The sequence below is a fragment of the Sturnus vulgaris genome, chromosome 3 (assembly GCF_052056855.1).
Source record: "Sturnus vulgaris isolate bStuVul1 chromosome 3, bStuVul1.hap1, whole genome shotgun sequence".
NCBI lineage: Eukaryota > Metazoa > Chordata > Aves > Passeriformes > Sturnidae > Sturnus > Sturnus vulgaris.
In genome coordinates, this window is record NC_142245.1 from 96,419,518 (window position 1) to 96,444,985 (window position 25,468).

At 35.1% G+C, this 25,468-nt stretch overlaps 1 protein-coding gene across 3 annotated transcripts in view; it reads left to right on the forward strand.

Annotated features, from left to right (window-relative positions):
• The window catches only part of SNTG2 (syntrophin gamma 2), a 222,223-nt gene that overhangs the window by 112,714 nt on the left and 84,041 nt on the right, over positions 1-25,468 (forward strand). For all 3 annotated transcript variants that reach the window (XM_088162358.1, XM_088162356.1, XM_088162357.1), the window contains 4 exons: positions 132-175; positions 285-326; positions 13,987-14,074; positions 19,352-19,443. In XM_088162358.1, coding sequence (XP_088018484.1) covers positions 132-175; positions 285-326; positions 13,987-14,074; positions 19,352-19,443 — 266 coding nt within the window. The remainder of the gene's footprint in view (positions 1-131; positions 176-284; positions 327-13,986; positions 14,075-19,351; positions 19,444-25,468) is intronic.

Sequence of the window (25,468 nt, forward strand, 5' to 3'; positions counted from 1 at the left end):
TGGTATTTTCACAACCAAATCAGTTTCAAATAGGATTACAAAGAGTGCATTAAACTAATTGCTGGAAGAGAATATAGCATTTTTTTCAGTACTACTGTCAATTAAAATCTACTCCTTCTGTAATCCCACAGCTGAACAGACAGGAATGTTATTTATAGGAGATGCAATAATACAGGTCAGTAAACATTCGTTTTCTTCCACAGACATTTGTTTCATACTTGATTTTATTTCAGTAACTAACTTTGCATTACAAATCATTTTCTCCCTATCGTATCTGTTTTTAGGTTAATGGTATAAATGTAGAAAGTGCTACCCATGAAGAAGTGGTAAGTCATTCCACTTTGATTTTTTTATTGGTCTACAGAATATCTTATGTCTAAACTGTTCTGTCTCTGGCTTTGTTTCAAATGAATTTGCTCCTTTTTGCTATAAAGACAGTGCTATCATCAGGTTTGTCATGTGTTTGATTATTAAGACTTTTCCAGTTATTTAATTCTGCTTTGAAATACAATTTACCACAATGTTTGGTCTAACCTGAAACAACAATTTATGGAATAGTGGTCAGGTTTTACTGATTTGCTTCAGTTATCAGATGGACTATATGAGGACAAAGCCAGTTCACATTGACTTGATGCAGTGCTTTTCTGGTCTGCAGTGCACGGCCATAGAGATAAAAATTGTTACCCCCTGTTGCCAGTTTATTGGCAGTTATCAGCTGATTCACTGAAAACAGCATCTCAGAATAACATCTGTAGCAACCATAAATGACATGGGCTTTGACAGTCTTATCAGCAAGGCAGAAATTATGTGGGGAAAGGAACTAAACTTGCTTTTATTACTTGAAGGAGATCTCTCTAGGTCAAGATGAAGTGCAGCTGCCTGATCTTGCAGTCCTTTTCTTGGTGTTGATTAATACTATCAAGCTGACTCTCTTACAGACAGTCTCAATAAAGCATAGTTAAATCTATTGTGTATTGGGGAACTGCCCTCCTGCTGCTTCTATTGTTATTGCACAGAAAAAAATTTAAACTTCCAGAAAGTTACTCCTCACACAATGGTAAGTTACTTCCCTTAAGGATTGTTTGTGAAAACCAAGAAGTGCTCCAGAACTGTCAGTGTAACACAGCAGAGATGAGGAATGAAAGAGAAAGGCATAGTGCTGCTCCTTGCCCTGTACATAGGAATTCAGTAGAAGCTTTAAGCAAAATTGCTACTACCACAGCCTGTTAATATGATCAGAATGGGGTTAAAATAATGTGTCAGGCAGTAGAGGAAAGAACTGGTTCTATGAGATAAGGTGGGCTGTTGCCAAAGTTCCTGAGAGAATGGAAGATTTATTATTTCTTCTTTTATCTAAATTATGTCTCTGCATTTTTATGAAATAATGGTTGAGATAAAGTCCTCTTTATTTGAATATGGTGTGTTTGCAATTTGAAGGAAATTATTTGAAAAAGAAGGTCTGGGAACCAGAAACACCACTGAAGAAGGTATATAACATATTAAGTATGTTACAATATATTAAGCTAGTAATATAGTAATATAGTGGTTGTGAGTAGTTGTCCTGAAAGCAGGACATTAAGGATGGAGAACTCATCTAACTTTTAGAAAATCATGACTGCATCTTCTGTGTCTGTAAAGGATGCCCTTTTTTATAAATGTCAGTCAGGGTAAATGAGAGGTGCTCCAGCATTTCCATTCAAAAGATACTCATCAATGAGGCTTGGGTATTCTTAATGCACTCTGGGTTCAAGTTTACACAACCTTGTTAACATAATGCAATGTACTTAATGGAAGTCTGACAAAGGTTATTGAGTAATTCTTTTGGCATCTGGAGCCATGGTCTTTTATATATTCAGTCATCTGCTTCAAAGTGGGACCCCTGAAACACCATCCTGCAGTACAGTTTGAAGGCATTTCTTGCTGCTTGCATTCTGGATGCAGAAGTTCTCTTTTGCAAACAGCTAACTCAAGGTTATGAATTGTACTGTGTGATCCAAGGGACTGTGTACTAGGTCTAGACTGAGACTACATTGGTTTTCTTTGTAGCAGTCAGTATGGTGGTGTATTCTTGTTCATGACTAAAACAACTTTAGTAACACCCTGGTGTGTCTGTTATTGCTGAGCACTGCTTGTAGGCCACCAACACTTCTCTTTTCCTCAGTTTTTCCCCTCTCAATGAGTAGGCTGAGAGTGGCCCAAAAGCTGGAAGGGAATACAGCCAGGAAAGCCTATCTGAACTGAGCAAAGAGATATTCCATACCATATAACATCATGTTCAGCAGTAAAAATTGTGGGAAGTGTTTTTGGGAGGAAGCAGCCATTGCTCGGAGACTGGATGGGCATCAGGAGGTTGTGACTGATTTCCTTTGCATCATTTGTTCTTTTTTTTACCTTTGTCTCTATTTAAGTTACCAAATTGTCTTTATCGGGAAACTGTCATTATCATGAAGATTTTCTTCCTTTGTTGTTCCTGTTCTCCCATCGTGTGAGTGGGGGGAAATAGGAGTCAACCCACCACAGACTGCTAAAAGTGATGCTGCTGGCAAAGGTGGACATTCTGAATTACTCCTCTACTCTAACCATAGTGATAAACCATTATGGAGCAGAAGCAAATATGCTTTTTACTTTCTTTTGGTGTTGAACTGATGGGTTTTTTCTGTTTGTTTGTGGCTTGATTATTTTTTAAATTCTAACTCTAAGAAATGTTTTCAAAAATCTTCTTTCATTTTTTTATTTTGTTTGTTTCATAATGTCATTCCTTGCTGTTCAGACTTTTCCTCCTGTTTGCTCTTACTTTCTGCCATTTTATAATGTCTGTTGATTCACCCTTGCAGGATGTAAGGAAGAGCACTTAGTAGGCACAAACTCAGAAAACCTTTATTTCACAAAACTGAAGCTTAAGTGTAATTGTAGGTCCGTATGGCTCACGGGTGTTAAAGACTTAAAACCCATTGGGGTTAATACATGGAAGAGAAGGCTACAAAATCTGAGAACTTTAGGAAAGGAGGCCATTTTGTTCTGTCTGCCACCTACCATCTTCCCTCCTGGGATGTTTATGTAGTTAGCTGCTCCTGATTGTACCAAATAGGCAGTGACCCTTTAACTTCAGCGGTAATAAAAGGTGATTACTTCTAGGCAAGCCAAACAATTAGATACTCTGTCAGCAACAATTTAACAACAAGCTGGCTCACCTGTTTTTAACTTCTGATACTAAATTTCTTTTTCTCCACAATTATTCAAGCTGCAACTATCGCACATTAGTTCTGGCTAAGGGTATGGATAGAATAAATAATTCAAAATCAGAATGCCAAGAAAAATTCTGTTTTGTAGTAGGTAATACAATAGTGTGGAAAATTGAAAATAATTTCTTTTCCTTGAAACTTAAGCTTATTTTTAGAAATATTCTGCTGGTGTGGAGAGACTGTGAATGCAGAAAATGTTAATTCAGAGATGAATATAGTTTTGATATTGTGTATCAGAGACACAATTTAATTTTCTTTCCCTGATGGCTAATCAGATTGTCACTGTGCAGAACACGAAAGGAGCAATCAGATCTCCTGAGCAGAGAGAAAGAGGGAAGCAAAGATAAAGAGGAAATTCACAAAGGTGTACTACTTGGTGTTCTTCTGACTTTCCATTTTCAAGATATTCACAATAAACTGTGAAGAGGAATGAAACCCGAGGTGGCAATTTTCTGATTCAACAGAGTTTGTTAGATTCATAGAATCACAGAATCATAAAATGCCATGTTTGGAAGGAACCGTGAAGATATCTACTTCCAACACCCCTGCCATGGGCAGGGACACTGTCCCTGTAGACCAGGTCGCTCAGCCTGGCCTTGAACACTTCAGGGATGAGACAGCCTCAGTTTCTCTGGCAACCTGCTCCAGTGCCTCACCACTTTCACATTAAAAATTTGTTCCTAAAATCTAATCCAAACCTCCCCTTCTTGTGTTTAAAACTGTTCTCCCTTGTCCTATCACTATCATTATCCTGTCATTATCTTGTAAAAAGTCCCTCTTCAACTCTCTTGTAGCCCCTTTAGGGTCTGGAAGGTCTCCCCCGAGTTTTCTCTCCTCCAGGCTGAGCACCCCCAGCTCCCACAGCCTGTCAGCACAGGAGAGGTGCTCCAGCCCTCTGAGCATCTTCAGCCCCTGGTAATCACAGGGCTGAACACACTTCTTGGCATTTTGGGTACTTTTCTCTCCCTGTTCGTAGTGAAAGAGGAAAATAAGATTCAGGAAGATTTTTGTGAGTCCCCAAGGTACGCTGCCCTCTGCTGAAATGCACTAGAAGTACCTGCTTGTTTCCACCATAAGCAAATTGTGGATGTGATGAAAAACCATCACTGTTGCCTTTCAAAGGGGAATTGGACAGGGTTCTCTCATGTAGACTTCTCATGTTTTATATGAATCCATGATTAGTTCAAATGTAAGTTTGTATGAAATTGATCCTATTTCAAGGATTAATAAACAGATTATTTCCATTAACTAGAAAATGCAGGAGAGGAAGTTTAGTTATACAAAAATGGAAAATTAGGTTTTGCATGCTATTTTTTTCTTACTGTATCTTATTCATGTATTTTATAGTAAATTAATATGTTTCATACATTTTTAGTATTCCACACAAATGTTAATCTCTTTGGAATTTTGTTCAATGATCCAGGAAAGTACTTGGAAACATTTATTTATTTTTATTTACAAATATTCTCACAGAAGGACATTGCTAAATAAACAGTATCCATAAAAACAGAAAATCCATTCAGTGGGAATAATTTTAGATTTTCAGAATTTGAGCAGTTTATAGTCAATAGTAATTTTTAAATTATTATTTAGTACTTCAGATGTTTACTGTAACACTAGTTAATGTGTCATTGGTATGTCTGGCTGGCAGTGATGAGCTTGTTCTTCATTAGGCTGATTGAGGTACAAGGATTGAACCTGAAAAATGTTTATCTTCATTGAGATACTGAGATTTTATTTTCATTTGTCCTTTAATCCATCATCTATTGTGCATTAGCTATTTTGGAATTGAAGTTCTCTGCGTGGTCTTCTGGAATTCAGTTCCAAATGGTGGAACATAGATTATGAATTTTATCCGTATAGTATCAGAAAAAACTGAGATCAAATAGAAAAAAATATCAGAGAATATATAGCTAGAATAGGCACATAATGCTAAACTACTCAACAAATATATCAAAACTAATAACATAATTAAAAACATAGGGCTAGAGTGATGAATTAATAAAATAAAGTCATAAAAAAATATAAAATATCATGTCAAATAGATACTTTACAAGTAGGAAAAATATTTTTTTATTTACAAATTTTAGTGTAGTAATCTCTTATAGTCATATTAATGAGTAGATTTTTTTTAATTTATGCTGCTATTAAAATCATTAATCTTCAAACAAATTAAGATATATATTTACAATGTGAAAATTGCAGTTTTATGTTCTGTTGGTTAAACCACATGTTAATATTTGAATATACAATTCATTAATATTTGAGGCAATAACATTATGATATTTAGAGTAATTTAAAATAAAGTTTTTATTTGATATACACAGAAGGTTTAAAAACTTAAGATTACTGCTAGAAATAGTCAACAATAGAGACCAAAGTTAAAGGAAATTTTGTTTAGCTAGATTTCCCAGGTAGTTGCTACACTAACATGTATAGATACCCTTACAGACCTACATGTATTTCTGACCCAAGACTGTCTATTAATTTCAAATTACTCCTTGATTTTCTGCAGTTTTTCCTGTGGGAAGCTTTTTGGTATGAACGTACTTTTTCACACAACAAAAATGATGTTAAGAAGCAAAAATGAATAGTGTAATTCAAGTACTACAAGTAAAAATGAGAGTTTGATCACTTAAATGAAGGGAAAAGTGAATATTTTTCTATGCAGACAAACTGTATGCTTCATTTCTTGGAGGTCTACCTTAATGGTGCCAAGATGAAGCTTTACAGTACTTTTAGCAATGCTCTGCATGATTTACTTGAATAATTCATCCTTTGGACTGCAAATCTTTTTTTTTTCTCAACACAGAAGAAATATTCTCTTTATACTGGAAGGGCAATTATACCATAGCCAGAAGAACCAGTAACTAAGCTTTTCTCATATCCTGTGAAGATTGTGTCTCTGCATGTCATGAAACCATTTGATTTCTTTCTTCAACAGCATGGCTCTCCCATTTTCTCAGTAATTTCCAGAGTTTGCCTTTAGATTGTTTAGATTGCTTTTGTTTGTTTAAATTGTTTAGATTATAGTAAACTATTTCTGTTTAGAGTTTAAGCCAAAACTTTTAGCATCTTTTAGTTTTCTTACTTTAGCTAATTTCCAACACTGACCTACATTGTCATTAGATATTCAAAAAGAAATGTAGAGGGTTTTACATATCAATTTTTCTATTACTAATTTCTGTGTAAGAAACTTTCACTAGTTTTTGATTACACATATTGTCTTCCCAATATGGTGCCATTATGATTTTCTTTAAATGGACAATTTGGGCAGTGGAGTAAGGGTATCTTGAGTGACATAAGGTTTTGATGTGCTCTAGACTGAGTGTCTCCACTTACAGAAAGATGTGTGAACAGAAACAGCATAGGTAGAATCCATCACCCAGAAATATTACTGAAAGGGAGCTTGCTGAAGTGATCTCAGACTGACCCCTTGCTTTTTTTATTATTCGGAGATTTATATTTGGGCTCAGCCAAAGTGAACATATAGATTTGGAATCATTTGTAGGTTACTTTCAAGTACAATGCATTTTTGACACACAGCTGTTCAAGAAACTGCATAATTTCTGTAAATTGGTTTTCATTGAAAATCTCTACACATGAAAAATTAATTAAGTTTCTGTTTAGTTAATGTGTTGTAATATATTTATAGAACTACAGATACACCAAAGAAAATATATGAATCTTTTGAAGATTTTACTTTCTTAACTTTATCTTGGTAGTAGTTCTCAGTGTTCCCATGTCATTGCCTCAGTCAGTTCTAAAATAATGTTTTAGTCATCTATTATGTGGACAGTAAATACCTTTTAATGCTGAATGTATATCTGCAGGACAGCTGCATGCATCAGACCTGAGGCAGGAACTGGGAGAAGGGAACAAACTCTTTTATTGAACAGCATTTTTTAATGAGTTTAGTGTACTGTCATTAAGACTTACTGTGTACTTCAGAAAATTTGCTGCTGCTATGTTGGTAGGCAGAAATAAACATCAATAGCAAGAATGTTAATATGTGACATTTGCTGCACATAGTTTTTTTTTGTTACCCTACAGAATTTTCCTGAACTACGTTAATGGAGATTTAGTTACAGCAGAACAGAACTTAACATGACAGTGAGATAAATTATTAAAAAATGTTTTTCACCTAGTTTGAATGAAAACTATCTAATTTCATTTCTCCAGGTGCTAATTTGCCATAAGTATTCTGTATCCCAGCAGTGCATAAAAATAAAGCTACATAAAATCATCAAATTATAATATAACTTTAAAACTTTGTGGAATGTACAATTCATCCTTATTGTTTCCAGATGCTCTCAGAACTGTGATTATTTCCTCACTGAATGCATCTGGCAACATTTCTCAGGAAGAAACAAGTTGTAGGATACTTTTGGTCTCCAAAGTCTTTCACATGCAAATGATAAAACTCGCATGCTTTAAAACATGATTTTGACATTTGAATTTGCATCCATTTGCACCTTTACTGTGCTTTTGTAGGAGATAGCAAAATTTCAGAGAAAGATTTTTAAAAAAATGCAGTAACATCAATATCTGTATAAAATGTACACCTCAAAATATTACAGAACTTTTGTAATGTAATTGTGGAAATCAACTTTATTTCAAGCTCCAAATATGTTAAGAAAGTATTCACAATTAAGTAGCTCATATTTCAGCACTACTGTTTACCTCAATCATTTTACAGGAACTTCATTCTCTGCATTAGAGAAGCAGAAAGTACCGTGGCATTATGAGCATTTCCAATGTACATAATCTTTGAGCACAAAAGCAGAATTACTATAATTAAAATGGATGGAAGAATTCAGGTACCTCGCAGTAAGGAGCTCTGGGAAGAATCAAAATCTCTTTTGAGCTATGGACACAAAATGTTGCACTTAGGTAAAGTACAGCAGAGTGTGGCTGGGCAGCTGCAATTTTATGAAGTAATTACTAAGGGGACAAGGACTTAAAATATTTAATTTTTTTTAAAAAAAGGTGTTTCTTTTAACCCTTTTAATTTCAATTTATTTCATTAATAAATGTTGATTTATGAGAAATTATACCAAACACTAGTCATAAATAGAGGGGCACTTTCTTCCATCTCCTTCTCCACCTCCCTCCTGTACAAAACAGTACTGTAGAGGTAGGTTAAGTACGTGAGCAGAAAAGGGAGTAAGAACAAAATGATGTAATCTATCTGTGGATAAATCAGTGGGAAGGGTGTGGGGGATGAGGGGAGTTGTCTTTGACAGGGCTGGTTGGAAAAGAAAAAGCTACTTTATAGCTTCAGGAACAATATTGTATTATGTCCCTTGTTATTCTTGATGATCAGTATGAAGACCTATCCACACCTGGTTCCTTTGATCCTTATATGCTGTGCCCAAAGTAGTCTGTCTCTTCATTTTTAGTCACAGGAAATTTTTAGTATTGAATAAAATAATATGCTTTATGGTGATCTGTGCTGAATAAATATTAGCCTGTACAGTAGCAAAATTAAAAGGAATCATGGATTATGGTCCTGAGACAGTATGCAGAAGTTTCAGGTATGGATTTTGCCTAAAAAAGATTTCTCTCTGATGTGTGCAAAATACTGCAGATGATGTGATGGCTTATGATGATATTAGCACATTTATGTCTGCAGAATTGGGGAAACAAAAGCATTAAGGACTAACACAGAGGGGTATTACTACTATGAAATAGTGCTGAACTTTATCCATAGGTGTTCCTATTATGCTTTTATGTTCATCTACATGCTGTAAGGAGTTTAGTAAAGGAGAAATGTTTCTGTATTCTAGGTGCCCCAGTTCTGAAAGGATGAACATATGAGTGATTATAAATAAATTCTATGGCTGATTTAAACTTCATTGAACTGATCACTCCATGGGTCTTCTAGCTTGTACTTCAGCAGTTAATGTGTAGGCAACAAGAATCCTTCTTGGTGCTTCCTATCTTTAATCCTAGATTAGGCTAGAAGGCATAGATCAAAGAGATCATTGTGGTAAAGTTGGTTGTGAGAAAAGGAAGAAATGTCCAAATTGTTAACAATTTCTAAATCAGAGAACGCAGCATATAACCTGATGGGTTTAAAAACTTCAAAACCTTCTGGTTTTGTTTTTACATTTGGTAGCATAAGACAGCCTTCATTAAATATTGCCCATCCTTCAGCTGAAGTTACTTCATCATCATTTTATACCATTGCCATTAAATGATGGCAGGGGTTTTTGGCTGATCTCTCTCCTCAGAAACTTCAGGTCAGATAAAATCTGTTTCTAAGAGCTGTGGAGGTATATTACAGATACAAGCAAACAACAAAGAAAATTGGAATGTATTGGCTACATGAAAACCTGCATTTAGTCTCTTTAGCTCAATCTGTGCTCATTCGAGTTTGTATAAACTCAACCACTTAACTATCATCTAGAAAGATTTACAGGTATAGTTGAAGATTATGAACATGCAGGGTTAGGCTGCTCCAATTTCTTTGCTTGAAAAGGACTGCATTTGCTACAGAAATGTTTGCAATTCTATGGATACTGATTCCACTTTACCATATGGGTTTCCAATCACATGTAGTCAGATGTGTGTATCTGTCTGTTGTGAGATTTTGATACTGAGACAATTCTTTCTTTTTCCGAGTAATGCATGCAGTAGCTTAACAATAAAACATACTATTTGTTCTTTAATTTTGGGTTCTGGGTTTGAACCCTTTTTATTTATAGCATACTTATCACAATTGAGACTGACCTGCATTTCCAGAAAGAAGTCCCCATAATGCTCCTGTACTCTTGGGATTTTTTGAAAATGGCAAAGTTACTTTCTCAGGAATGGGTCTTCATGCTTCAGTAATAGTTATCCTTAAGCAAACTTATTTAAACTTTAATTGCTTCAGGGAACAACTGAGTTGACTCAAAATTTCTTTTCCAACGCACAGTATGTAACAGCATCTTTCATATTCCAGACAGTTGTGCAAGCATTGTTTACACAATGATAATTACACACTGGAGTGTGTAATTAAATAGAAAACATAATCGACACAATAATGAAAAAAATTAAATAATTTCTTTTTTTGTTAATAATGCCTGGTATTTAGATCATACAGAAGCAGCATTATTTGTTTAAATTGATACTGAAGTTATCTGTAAAAATGTCTCTTACTGTAATTATAGGCAGAAATTAGAGAAAAGTGAGAATTGAGTAAACTAAGAAAAGTTGCAGTTTAGTTTAAATCTGTGAAAGTTTTCAAAGGCTGCATTGAGTGTCACTTTCCCTAGCATTGTATAAATTGTTCAGACACAAAGGACTGTCTTGTATTAGCCAGCTAAGCATTTAGAAAGATATTATTGCTCATTGAATAGTGCAATGCTAAGGAGGAGAAGACTCAAAAGTATTTATTTGAAACCGCTCCATATTTTACAATTGAAAAGAGAAAAGTATCAAGAAATCATTGTTTCTTGAACTAACTTAATTCTGCTTCATGGTCTTCCAATATGAATTGCAAGATATTAGCAAATACTTTAGAGTTGAATCTTTTAAATGGCCACGGTGAAATGATTTGACTTCTGCACTCAGAATAGATATTGGCTAAAGGGGCATATGGGTGAATTAATTCATCAAAACCATTCTCCTTTTCGATTTTAATTGCTGTTCTTAATAAGACAGAACCTTTTTCAAACAGCCAAAACCTTGTCTAAATCTCTGAACAATGTGAATATTATTTTTCAGGTATGTTTGAAGATTTAGAACAATCACAGTAAACACAAGGAAACAGAATTTTAAAAGAATGCACGGCAGCTAAGCATTGTGCCATTTGCTTGTCTGCATAGAGGTATTTAGCATGTCCCTAAACTGGGTGTTGATAGTAAAAATGAGATGACAAAGGTCATTAGTTTTCTTAAAATATGAGTCATATTTTTCTCTGCAAACTCTACTGTAGCTAGTTTAGATATAGAATCTCCTACTTATATTTTTAACATTGTCTCTGTTTTGTTCTTAAGAAATGCATGTGAGAAAGAGAAGTGTAATAAACCCTGGCTTGATAAATGTCCTTAGAGATACTCAAAACCTGGAAACTGGAGCCAGCATGAAAAGCAAGCATTTCAGCTGAAGCCTTTTTTCCTTTATACATATGAACACAAGTGCATAAACACATACACACACACAGAGTTAGCTGCACTAAATGCATTTAATCAACCTTTGAAAAACAACAAAACCCACTCACTTCTGCAATTCTCATTTTATATTATTACAACAACAGCCTAACAGTGAATGTTGCCCCAAAGATACTTGATTTGTCTTTTTTGGACTTAGTGGACTTCAGCATCCCAGAGCAGTGCATTATTTAGTGACCTCTGACTGTTAAGATCTTCTTGTGATCACCGAAATTGATTTAGTTTTGTTAGTATGTGTTCAACACTTTGACCTCTTCAGGCACTACCTGAAGGATCTAAGCAGCTTCAGAAGAATATGATACAGTGTGAATATCTTTCAAGGTACTACCGATGCTTGGAAATTTTAAACCAAATCATTAATATTAGAGTTATTTCCTTTTCAAAACATAACTTGAAATAAAAAATGAAGTGAATAGTCTGTAACAGTGTCTAGTCTACTGTTTTGTTTTGTTCCAACAATTTTTGGATTTATCTTTGTAAAATTTGATAGATGTCTTCCAAAAGTACATTAGACAATATATGTCATGCTGTCTCCTCTCATTGCTTGAATAAATGTTTGTGTGCAAACATTCTTTGCGTAATTAAGAGAAAACATAATTGTTCTTCTTTGTTTGCAGAAGATTAATTTCTATTAAAAATTAAAATTATTTCTTGTTATTCCGAAGTTAAAATTAAAGTACTTGACTTTTTTTTCTAATTTGAAAAGGCAGTTGTGAATAAGAATGTGAGTTCTCAGTATTAATTTTATTTGGTTTATATTTCTTCCCATTAGATACATCAGGACAATATTATGACTACATTGTAAATTTGTTGGTTTTGAAATTTTTTATTAATTTTGCAAAACACTATTTTTTCTATACTGATTATAAACTAAAGTTGGCATTTTTAATAGATTTACCATGCAATGATAAGTAAAATGGTACTACAAGTACTGCAGCACTTGGTAACAGGATCTTGTATTTTTTTCTGGCTGTGACTTCTCCCTGCCCTGATACTTTCTGACATTTTAATTTGGAAGGGAATATATAGGGTATCCTGTCTTTGTAACAGTAGAGTGAGACTAGCAAAGCTACCAGTCATCCTCAGTGTTTATTGAGTAATAAATAATGTCTAAACTAGGAAATAGGAGATTTCCTTCAGGAAATAAGGGGCAGAGGATTTCAGGAGACAGTTTTCTTGCACCTTAAAATTTAAGACACAATGGTCTGCTTTGCAGCCCAGACATGCTTTTGTATAACCTTAAAGAAGCCTGCAAAGTTTGCTACACTGTCATTCTTGATTACTCCTGTTGTGACCACCTTCAAATATTTTAGTCAGAAATCAGTGATCATATCATTTTTCTCCATGGTGTTTTCTCTCACAATGAGACCTCAGGTTCTGTTATAGTCAGCTGTTAATAAACACACAAGACTCAGATTTCTGGGGTTGAATAGGTAGCACTGGCTGTTGTATTTTCATAGTAAATAATTTAAAAGCAGGTTGAACTGCGGGGGAGATGGGATGGAAGAAAAAATGAAAGAAAGTTCTTAGTTTCTATCAGACATAAGCTTGATGGTTTCATATAAGCGAATACATCAATCTCTAGTGTAAGCATTATTTTAGATACACAAGTGGAAAACAAAATGTTTGAGGTAATCCTGTGTCTCATGATGTTGGCCAGTGTGGCATGTGCTAAAACAGTGGTTTGGAACAGCACAACCACCAACTTCCTTCCAGTATATTAAAGCATCAAATGCATCTGTATAAGTCAGTTTGCTGCAGTTGGTTACTTTTCTGCTTGATGGATGAATTATCTGGTTGTGTGCAGATTAGAGGCCACAAGCTGTAGCATCCATTTCTGACAAACTGGATCAGGAATGTGCAGACCCTGTGTGTACAGGCCATATGCAAACCAAATACAATACCTGTTTCCTGAGTCATAGGTATGAAACTGGGGAATACCTCTGTGCTGTAGTAGGAACTGAGTTCCATCAGAGATATTATTTGTAGTTCTGCGTGTAAAAAAACTTTATGTGGTAATATGCTATTCCTCAAAGTGAGTTCTGATGGTTTAAAACATTTCTATACATGTGTGTGTGTATGTTCCCTTTTGGTTAACAAATGCATATAGACAATAAAGACACAGAAATCGAGACTATATTTGAAACACAAAAGTGTGCTTAATTTGTTACCAGAATCAATCAAACCAGATAGTTAAGATCAAGATGTATGTGATGTATTAATATATTTCCATGTGTCATTCTGTTTGTATACAGACAAAATTAATGCATTTCATCTACATAAGCACATATTTCCCTTCTACCCTAAGTCAGTTTTTTAAAATCAGTTAGTGGAAGTTGTGTTCAGCTAGTATGTAACGTCAGGTTGCCCAGCAAATTATTTATTCAGGTTGTTCCACTGGTCTTGCCTGCTCTTTTCTGTTGTTGGTGTGGCTTGATCCTCAAGCTATTCTACATTCTAAGCCAGAAATGCTTACACTGAGTTTATTATAGATCAACAGGAATGTTATTTTCATTGTCAGTAATGTGCTTTCCATGAGTGATGGTTCTTTGGTTTAAAGTAGTTGTTATTTGTCACACTGACAGGTACACCTACTGCGAAATGCTGGCGATGAAGTTACCATCACAGTTCAATACCTCAGGGAAGCTCCATCATTTTTAAAGCTCCCATTAGGTAAGAGGAAATTACTGAAAAGGAGTAATTTGTTTTCCTCTTTGCAGTATTCTTGTAATAAGCTGACAGAAGTAGAAATTCAATCCTTAAGTGCTTTACAGGAAGAAATAGAAAATTGTCTGTCTACTGTTTAACATATAAGAATTAAACGCATACTGCCTTGCTGCTTATGTATAATTTATTCAAAATAAAACTGAAAAGAATCATTAAAATGCAGTCATGGGTGATAGCTGAAAGTTTTTCAATAGAAGCTTTGCCTGAATACAATAAAATAGTGTTTGCAAACATTTGAATCATGCATTTACACTGAAAGGTACTTTGAGGACACTTACCAAACAAATTGATAACATTAATTATGTATATTTCATAAATTATTTTGCTATTTTGATTGGTTTTGTCAGCAGAATTATGTTGAGATAATAACTGAGTAGTTTAGCAGTAGCAATACTAAAAAGTGTATGAACAATACAGATCAGGGAATTTGAGGCTCTTTGAGTTAGCAGATATATTCAAGTTGCACAGTTGTGATCAGTGTTGCAAGTAGAAAAGTGTTCATAAGAAATAATTTTATTTAATCAGATTAAATAATTTTGCACCAGTTTATTTTAACAGATTATTTTCTTTCCAAAACAAACAAAAAGTTTTGAAAAGTGTCTCCTGATTGATTGATTTAGATTTTATTTATTTAAGTTGGGCTCAACTATGTACTTGTTTTTTCTTAATTTCAACAGATTCATACGTGCCATAGTTTAGATGCATTAATTAAAGAAGTGTCAATCATTTAATCTAGATCTTTATACCTGTCATAAATCAACTTGACAGGCCTCTACTAAGCTGAACTCTACATTTCATGCTAAAACCTTTCTTTCAGTGCTTACTGCCTATCATTTTCACTGGAAAATACATGGTCGGTGTTTCTTATAATGAATCTTCAGGTTTGGTCTTCCTACTTTTCCTACTAGATCATCAGACAACTCTAAAAATTATGTTGACAGTGCCTTGGATAACTGTGTCCAAATCCAACATGATTTTGGCAAGCTGGCAGCAGTACACCAGTAGTGTCTGTGTTGTTGCAGATATTCATTTGTGATTATGACAGTCCTATTAGAACTTGTATCCCATCTTGTAGACTGGTATCACATACTTGAACTGCATTGCCTGTCATTGGTTAACTTTAGCTAAGAGCCAAACTACCACTCAGGCACTCTCTCACTCCTGTTCTCAAATAGAACATGGTGGGAAAATAGAACAAAAAAGCTCTGAGGTCAAAAGAGATCAGCTATTAATTACCGTCATGATGAAAGCAGAGGCAACATGGGGAAACTTAGAAAAATGCATTGCCTATTAAAATAGATTCAGGCAAGGAGAAACAAAGACAAATATGTTGTCCATCACCTTCTTCACTGACATTGAGGTTCATTTGATTTTTGTGTCACACTTTGCCTTACTATTGTCTCTGTTCCTCTGCATTTTACCCTTTGTTAAATAGCTTCCCAGAAGTGCTACCAGCTCAGCTGCACGGCTCAGTAATGTGGGATCTGGCTGGAACTGTCTGTGTCTAGCACAGGGCAGCCCCAAACATTTCCCACTTCTGGAGATATCCCACCCTGCAAATGCTTGCCACTAACCTAGTGCACCCTCTACACGAGCTGGCTGACACATTCACCAATAGTTCTCATAGGTGCAGGAATGCTAGAACCCTCTCTGTACATCATAGGGGACATGGCTTTCTCACCAGGAGATACTGCAGCATTCCCATCTGGGGGGCTGAGATCATGGCACTGCTTCCATAAAGTGCTGTTTTGGAAAGAGAAAGCAGTGATCATCAGGGAGGCCATCTCCCCTCTCAATGTGACCAGCTAGCAGTATTTGGGGTCTGCCCCTGATTACTGTTGTTGAAAGAAAACGTTTTCTGGAAAAGGGAAGACAGTGCATTTTAGACAAGCTACCAGGCTATCAAGCAGTGCTTCTGAAATGAGACATCTTGTGTACAAACTGCTTATTTTGAGCAGCCTATAAGACTTGCTTCCTTTATGAAGATCATGAGGAAATTTTTGGCAAGCATTATACTACCCTGCCCAGTCCCATGCATGATCCCAGCCTTATACCACATGGTCAAAAAAAAGAACTTGCTAGGTATGATCAAACATGCAAGGAAGTTAAGAAATGACCCTTCTCCTGAACTGAAACTGGACCTCCACAAGAGCCTCTCTAGAATGTTCTCTGTAGCCATTCAATAGAGGCTGAAACCAAGGTCTGTGAGTCGAGCAATCTTTAGTAAATGGCTTGCTATAAACATTCATTCTTGTGGTGAGAAAATAAGGCGGATAAAATTATGGAAAATAGTTCTGGTTGAAGACAATAAATAAACTGGAGTTACAGAGAGCAGCTCCCTGTTTCAAGAAGAGCTTTTTGCAAGTCCATGTGCAAAAGGGAATTCCAGTCATGAAGCATCAATGGCACATTTAAAAAGCTAAGTAGCAATTCCATTATGCAATAATGAAATTTCCGAATCACACTGCAGGCAGGGTTTAAGTGCATACATGCATAATTCTGAAGTGTTTTGGCCTCTCCTGGCATCCCAGAAGACTCAGGCACTTGGTCCCCTACCTTCCAGCATTTGGTCAGACCAGCTGCTGTGCTGGCAGTTTTAGTGCTGTGGTATGTTCACTTTAACTGCAATCATACTGTCTCTTCCCATTAACCCATAGCATCACTGTGAGCACATCCTCAGGAGTAGCACCTGCCTCCACTTCTTCCTTCTCATACATCTCTCTTCCCTGCACTGTCTCATGTCATGGCAAAAGCACAGGATGTCATAACTTGGAAATATCTACCTACAGTTCTCACGACATTTTTCTATCTGTTTCACTCCTTCATTATTGCCAACAACAAAAAAAATACAGAATTTGGCATGGGTTTATTCATGGATACTGACTAACTATCACTTAAGGATGGGACAAGGACTGCTTGTTTTTGTGTTTGGAGGTGGCCCCGACCAAGGGCGATCCTTGTCAGTATTGATCCTTGTCTCTTTCACAGCTGTCCACTTACTAGACTACTAAAAGATTGTCCATACTAGTACATTAAATAATTCCAACAAATATTCTCTGCCACAATTATTTCTTTGATCAGCAATTTTATAAAATATTGCAGAATGCTTGGAAGAATTTTGCATAGGGCAAATAGTTATTTCTCAAAAAACTTATAGGCCTGGATCAGAATTGTTATGGGCCAATAAGCTGCTTCATTGGGTCATGTAGCTCCATGGCAAGGATAATTCCTCACCCCATGGCTGTGGCTTTCTCTAAGGTCTCTGTCAGCTAGAGAGAAGATAGGTTTGTCTTTCTTGATACTAAGAGGAGGAATTTTGGATTTTTGAGCTGGGTCAGAAAGTTGAAATTTACTATGAGGGTATTTTTTAGACTGTTACAGAATAATTATGACATCCACTCTTGGGTATTGTCCATAAGGATTCTCTGGATCTAAGTTCATTCCCCATTCTAGAGTTAAGCCGGGCTTGCAGGACCCATTTAAGTAAGATTCACTGCTGCCAGGAAAACTCAGGACATTTTCTGGGAAAACAGACTCTTTTCAAAATTTTGCTATTTGATAGTTATACCAGATTATCAGAATATTCTGAATTTGCAAAGCTTGCTCCATAATTAAAAATCATCAAGAGTGTTTTCTTTGATTTTAATTTTGTGGCTGTCATGGAAAGGACTTTTTTGTCTTTTAGAGGTTACCTATGCCATAATCAGCAAGGTCAACACACAACTTTTCATTTGTGTGCAAGAGGTCTCCAGTATCATTCAGCAATGTCAGTAATAAGACTGACAACATTAACAACATAAATTGTTGTTAATAATAAAGTCTTGCTGACTGTTTGCTGTACAATGCTCTGCTGTTATGCTTTTTGAGGGTTGTTGGTTATTTAAAGATTTAGTGTAATTCACTGACTGAAATAAACAATGTTTATTTCCATTAAGTCACTATAGTTGTCTATGACTATGAACATAATTTTTTGTAGCTGCTGTACATATACAGGAGTTACAAAGCATTGTAGTTAACAGAGTCAGTGCTTGGTTTAGACCCATAGGAACAAAGCATGAATCCTTCTGCTGACATGACCTAGCACTGTACAGAAAGGACTCCAAACAAAAACATGCTGAAACTCCAGAATCCAGGCTATAATTCTGAGACCTCAGCATTGAACTGACAGGTCTGTAATGGAGAAAATGGCTTCTCTTGAATTAAATTCCATTCTTCTAAGTCCTCCAGATTTATGCAGAAAAGATATACAAAAATATATGACTAAGAATGGCTTTTTGACTTCTGTGATATTAGACTTGACAGACCTATTAATGTGAGATGATTTACAGGCAATTTCAGGTGAATTCTTCAGATGGATAAATGAATTTTCAGTGATGATTAATATAATGATGTACAATTAATTTGATGTGCATTATTGATAAGACCAAGTGCTGACAGTAATTGTATATTATTGGTGCTATTTGTTAACGTCTTTCATTTAAGCAGAAATTCCACAATGATGTGATTTTGTGCTGTTTCCTTTATTATATGTTGCAAAAGTATTAAACTTTCCTGGAGTCTCTTTTAACTACTAAAGTAGGATCATGGTGCATAATTGCTAAAAGGAGAGATATTTGAAGACTACAACTGTGTAGTCTTAGCATATTGACATAGTATCCATAGTTCAAGGTGATTACTTGTTTTCAGTTTCTGAATTTGAGAAGGAACATCTTTCTTAAAAATAATTGGCATTCTAAGGAAAAGATATATCCAATAATAAAGTGTATGATGTGTCCAGTTAGTACTTGCCTGAGATTTTCCTATTGTCTTTGTTTATAAAAACAATCCATGGTTGTACTCTAAGGAGAGACGTCCAAAACATGACAGAAAATTTGTCCTTAAATTATTAAATGCATTTTGTGTAACTGAGCTTGTTACTTGGTTTTGAATATCTCATTCTTGGTGAAGAAAGGCTTAATCTTGCAAACACTATCCATACAAATAGATCCCATGAACACAGCCCCTCTCAGGTGAATCTAGGTACCTTTTTTCTTTCTGGACATTAAGTATAGCATATGGATATTTAATTGTCTGTCTTTCTAAAATACAAGTAGTATGTTTCTGTCTTGGTTTGGTGAATTATATTAAAATTTCTTCCTATGTTTCACAGCTGCAATAGATATTTTCTGATATATACATATATTTTTTAACATCAGCAGTTATTTTACTTGGCCTGATTTCCAGGTTCCCCTGGACCACCCAGTGATCACAGCAGTGGAACTTCATCACCTCTCTTTGACAGTGGCTTACATTTAAATGGAAACTCAACCAACACGGTATGCAAATGAATAATAAAAGCATGGTGGGTGTAATCTCTGTAAGTTCTTTTCCCATTTAGAGCTTCAAACTGCTGGAATAAGACTACACTAGTTTTGTTTTTTGCTGCGATTGATTTTAAGTGCTTATACTATAAAATTCTGTACTTACAAAGTCCTCAACACATGGCCCTGAACTGCTAAGTTTTTACTCTGACACAACTGAGAAATTTGAAAGAATGAACACAGTAAGATTTAATCATAATTTAGATGTGAATTCATGTGAACTTTTGCCATACTTTGTTGAACTGTAGCATTATAATGTTGAATTTAATCCAGCGGGAGATGCTGAAATGCAGGTGGAATTAAGAAAATAATGTAAAGTTGAATTCTTGGAGCAAACTTTTTTAATAGGAAAGATAGGGAGAAAAAGAGAAAGAAATAAACAAGGAACAAAAGTCTCCTTCTTTAACCCAGAGGATATTCAGGTTTTTTTTCTGCAGTGAACAAATGTGATTAAATTAATTGCAGCATTGTGTGGAAAGAAGTTCCTTTCTCCAGGAAAAATGGTAGTCGCCAAAGAAGATAGGATGTCTTAGTAAGCAACAGTGCTGTCCTTTTAGTAATGAAGATTGAAGACGTAAATACTAGCTGTGCAAGGATGTGGACCTTTATGCTCAAAACCTGCTTGACACCTAACAAATCTCAGCTCTAGTCTTTCAGTTGGATATTAAATTATACAGAAAGAATACCCACTGAATGGACAGAAGGCTTCTCCTCTGTTTTTACTTTTCTTCTCAGGCACTGATATAATTGTCTGATTCTTACTGTACTTGTCTCAAACCTTGCACTTCTTTGAGCACTGTCTCTCTATGCTACTTCTTAAAGCTTAACACCTTAAAGTTTTCATCTTTGAAAAATATATTTATATATGATAATATAAAGGCATTATGTACAATTAATTAATTAATTAATTAATTTCTGTGATGTGATGATACCTGTACCTTAGTATTTGGCATGGATACAAAAGGTTTCATGTTTATTTGTTTACAGTTATCCAGATGATTATTACCTTTAACTGCCCTGTACTGTTGTCTTACTAAAGAATCCAAACATGAGGGTCCAGAATTCTGCAATGTCTGTCGACTAGGTTCTCTGCAGGCAAAGAAAGTCTTTTCTGCAAAGAGTTTAGATTATAAGAAAAGGGCTATAGCCAGTGATAGCATTAGACATTTTAGCAAATTAGTGCCTACTTAATGCTAGAATAAGTGTGTTGTGACAGTTTTTAATAATCATTATGACTACTGTGGGAATTGCACACTTTGAACTTCTCATATTATAAAAATATAAATAAGTGGCTGGAGTTTTATAGAGTTGTAATAGAGTAATTTAGAGTTAGTTGCCAAGATAGCACACAAAAGACTGGGTATTGGCTTGAAATATAAGCAGAAAAACAGAAATTAAAAAAGGTGCAATAGTAAGGTACTAGGTTGATTTTATATAACACTTAATTTTTCTGAAGCCTGACATAAATTCACATGGAGAGCTATGCATACAATGGACACCATGACCTAGAAGTGGAATAAACAGAACAATCTACATCATAGATGGTAGCAGTCATGATCTCCCTTCACAGAAAACAAAATTAAAAATTGCTAGAATCTTACTGTGAAATTCAAAAGCAAGGCTCTAAGTATTTTGAGCAGGACTGACTGGATTTTGAGATGATGCACTGTATGCTCAAACTCTTCTTGAATTAAACTGAGAGTATAACTGAGCTGTTATCTTGAAAAGTGGTTACAAATGTGTTTCAACTACCATCTAGTGAGCACTTCTATTTTATTCAATTAAATATTTTCAGTTTCCTGCAAAGTAAAAGAATTGACATTTCCTGTAATGCTATTGCCTAATAAGGCTAATGAGATTGGAATCCTGTTTTTACATCACCCTGGTAGGGGAGATCTGACTCACTTTGAACACTGCATCTTGCAAGTGTGTGTTGCAGTTTTATGTCCCTTCCTAACCATACTCAGGCCCATGCCATAATAGACAATGTGTCTATAAGTGAAAATTCTACTCCAAAAAGCATACCATGCAAAGGAAAAGACCGGAATGAGAGCTAAGGAATTACTCTTACACCAGTTTTACCAAGCTGTCATTTTGGATGTCTTCTCAAACACAATACCGAGGCACTACAGCTGGCTTGTATCAGAGGCAGTAGTTTAGCCATCTTAGCAGCAAGCTCTTTCTGCCTAATATGATTATACCATTTTCAGTTCTGGTGCTGTCTTGCCTCGGTTTGATCCATCTCTGTCACCTCTGCTGTGAAGCATCTGTTGTATGTGATGTGATGCCATCTTCAGGATTTATATACATCTTTTATAATATCAGAGCAGTTTGCAGTACAGCACTTTAACACAATTCTCCAAAACCCAGAGAAATGAGCTGAAGTGCTCTCTTCACACCTAATTATTGGGCACTGTGATAAATGTTACAAGGATTGACAGTGGCAGTTGCATTCATCTTTATCTTATAAGTGGTTTATTGAGCACAATGTAAATTTCCAGAGGGGAACATTAAACGTAGAAAGGAGGTGGTTTCAAGGCTAGTGAGTACAAGTTGTTTACCTGGAGAGTTCTAACTCTAAAACAACGAATAAAGTGCTGTAGAGTTATCCTACTAGATGTCCAAATATCCTAGACATCCAGACCAGCTCCCTGGAGAAATTAGTGGTGGAAAAAAATATTGTAAATAAAAAAAATTACTGTTTAAGATACCATGGGATAATATGATGATTTCAATGCAAAGGCAGAATATACTAAGTTTTCATTTTTTGAGAATCCAGCTTCCTGGAATTGTCAAAAAGTGATATTCTAACAAGTGAAGTGAGACCCGAGTAAATTGTTATTTTCTGTGTGTTCGTGTAATTTAAGAACTTAGTTTAATTTTGATAGTATATGCTAAGTTTAGCTGGTTAGGTGAAGCTAAACAGGCACTTACATTTTTCTAAATGGCTTTAAAATATTTTTTTCCTTGATGTCTTTTTTTCATCTGCTAAATTAAACAGTTTTGCTTTAAAAAAAGACAAAAAGAAAAAAATACAAATGCTCAGCTCTTGATAGGACCAGTAGAAAACTACATCTTTAATGTCTATGGTAGTTCCAGTTCAAGAGTGAGAGAATGATACAACTTAATCCCAACATTATTCAGCAAAAACAGGAATAGGATTCAAGACAGGGAGGTGGACACCCTTGTTCTGAGAGTAAAATCCATTCTGATGGATACTTTAGGGGAATATATGACCAGATCATTGAATTGAGATTGAATGGATGCCCTACATATGAAAGCTTCAATACTTTTGCTTTTTTTAAATATTCCTGTAGTGTCTTCCATTTTAGGATAAACACTCTACTGACCATTCTTAAAGTTTATTTTATTCGTTAGTTTTTGTTGTAGCTCGCTTTAAGAAGTGAAACTTCAGTATTTCAGTTCAATATCATTTCTATTAGAATGATTTCACATGTGATACCGATTGCCTCTGCCAACTCTTGATCTGAAAATCCATTATTTTCTCATGGAATATAAAAACAAGGTAACTTTGGATTGACTATCAGTTCACAGTGTGGCATTTGACAATGCAAATTCGTAAAATTGTTAACATAATAAATACAAAAAGTATCTCACTTAGATGTACACAGTGGTTACTCTCATGAAAGTAATCATCACCATGTCTTCCATTTTTTGCTAAAGAGAAAGGTAAAAGAGATTAACATAGCCAGCTGCACTTAAATAGTTTGGGCTGCTGCTATGCTGAAGACCATTATGAATGAGATAAACACAATGCAAAAAAGTTTTCCTCAATTAATAAAATATGAAGTGACTATATTCCTTTTCCACCTCAGTGAAAAATAATCCAGATTTCTGTTTCTGACTATACCTCTCAGAAATCATAGCAATAGAAGCTGGAAGAAAACTTATATAACACCTTCCTACTTCACTACAACAGAATTGTAAGGAAAATATTTTGGATTGAAATGTTTGTTTAAATTTAGCTGTACAGAACTGCTGTGTTTTTCTAATTGTGATTAGAGTTGATTGGTATATTTGGTTTAAGTTCTTAATTATACATATTTTCCCCATACACAACCCTTGCATGTAAATACAATGTTTTTTACAGTTTTTCTGAATTTGCTCATTTTGAATTTGCAACAGCAGCAGCAAAAAGAAAAATGTTTCTAAATTTGATGATAGCATAGATGAACCCTGGTAGTTCAGGTACAGGTATATGTGGCTTATAGAGAAAACTGATAGTAAAATTGAGGTAACAAGGTAAGTTGCATCCAGTGTCTTTCCGCAACTCTGGCAACAAATTGTCACTGATCTCAGAGGGAGACACAAGAGTCAAGGCTCAGATTTATCCTGAAGGGTGTGCAGATTCTATGAAGTTCAAAGAGTTTCCCTAACCTTGAGCTAATTTTTCTAAGCAAGGACAGCATGCACCATTTGGGGATATAAAAGGCTGCCAAAAGCTGTGTCTAACAGCTGAAGTTTGGGTACCCTTGCATTTATAGTGTAAAACTATAATGATCTCAACATTGTATCTTTACTTTTCCTTATATATATTTAGTATTGGGTTTTGATTTCTGACTACTGTTGTAGTTTTTGAGGTGTCATAATTACTTTCTACTTTTTGTGCTGAGATTTAGTATAAACTGCTCTGGCCACTGTCCCCTTCCCTCAAAGGAAGAATATATTTGGAAAGGTGTTCCAGGCAAGGTTGTTGATGTTACTCAGAAACCAATTACATAATAGCTCAAGGGAAACAAATTAAAGAAAAAGGTGAAAGATTCTGACAAATAGTCCATATGTATTCTCTAAAAATATCTTGCTCAGTCTTGTACCCCATTGGTTCATTAAAAAAATACTGTATTAGCACCTACCAGCACAGATGTAATGAAATATTCATTAATATTTCCATTGTAAATCACCTCTAGAGAAATTTATATAACTGAAAGGATTTTAATTTGTTCCTCACTGGTGCAATAGTAATCCAATTGATTTTAATGCATAACTATTGCAGTGAGTAAGGCAGTGTAAGTCCCTAACATGTGCTGCTCTACAGGCTCTATGTAAACATCATATACAGTGCTCAGTGTCTGTAAACTCATATATTACTCAAAAAGAATTAAATGTCTTACAGAGCAATCATTATATTTGAAAAACATGTAGTAATGCTGCAAAAGATGCAGCATTAGAATTAAAAGTGCTTCTTTTCTGTTATAGGAAAGAAGGAGTTGTTCACATGCTTTTTCACCTTCCTCCCATTTAATTATACGTCTGTCATTTAAAATATTGTAGATAGAGCTGTGTAACTAAAAGGTGCTGCTTTCAGAGAATTTTGAAGACATCATATTACATCTCCAAGTTGTTACTTCACCTGAAAAAGCGTGTTTCCTCTATAGAAGCCTTTATCTATTAAATGATTCGGTGATGCATACTTTACCAGATAATTACTGTATTTTTAAAACTGTCACCGAATTTTGTATCTGCATCTAAGAATTCCATTAAAAATAAATAAATACAGACCCTCTCCTGAATTCGTGCTGCATCAAAGGAATGCACAGGTATTTTGATATCATAATTAAATCCCTCTGAATTCTGAGACAAGTTGAAAGCTCTGACTCCTATTTACAGTAGATAGCATCATAATTTGTTTTGTTGGCTGGGCATCACAAGAGTTTCATTCATGTCTCTATTCCTGGCTAAATATTTTGTATATGTGTTGTTCAACAATTAAAGTAAGCTAATGTGAAGCACTTTCACTGCTAAATGGAGCAGTCATGTTTTCTTCTCCAATCAACATAAAGCCCCTGCTTTCTGTTTTTCCCTCTAATAATATTAGCAAATGCTCAGCCATACACAGGGCAGATTGGTTTATTGATATACTGAAAATCAACCTACCTATGTATGTATATACACATACATTTTAATCACAGACCAGACAAAAAAACTGTTGAGAGAGCACATCCAATTCACTCTGAGTTAA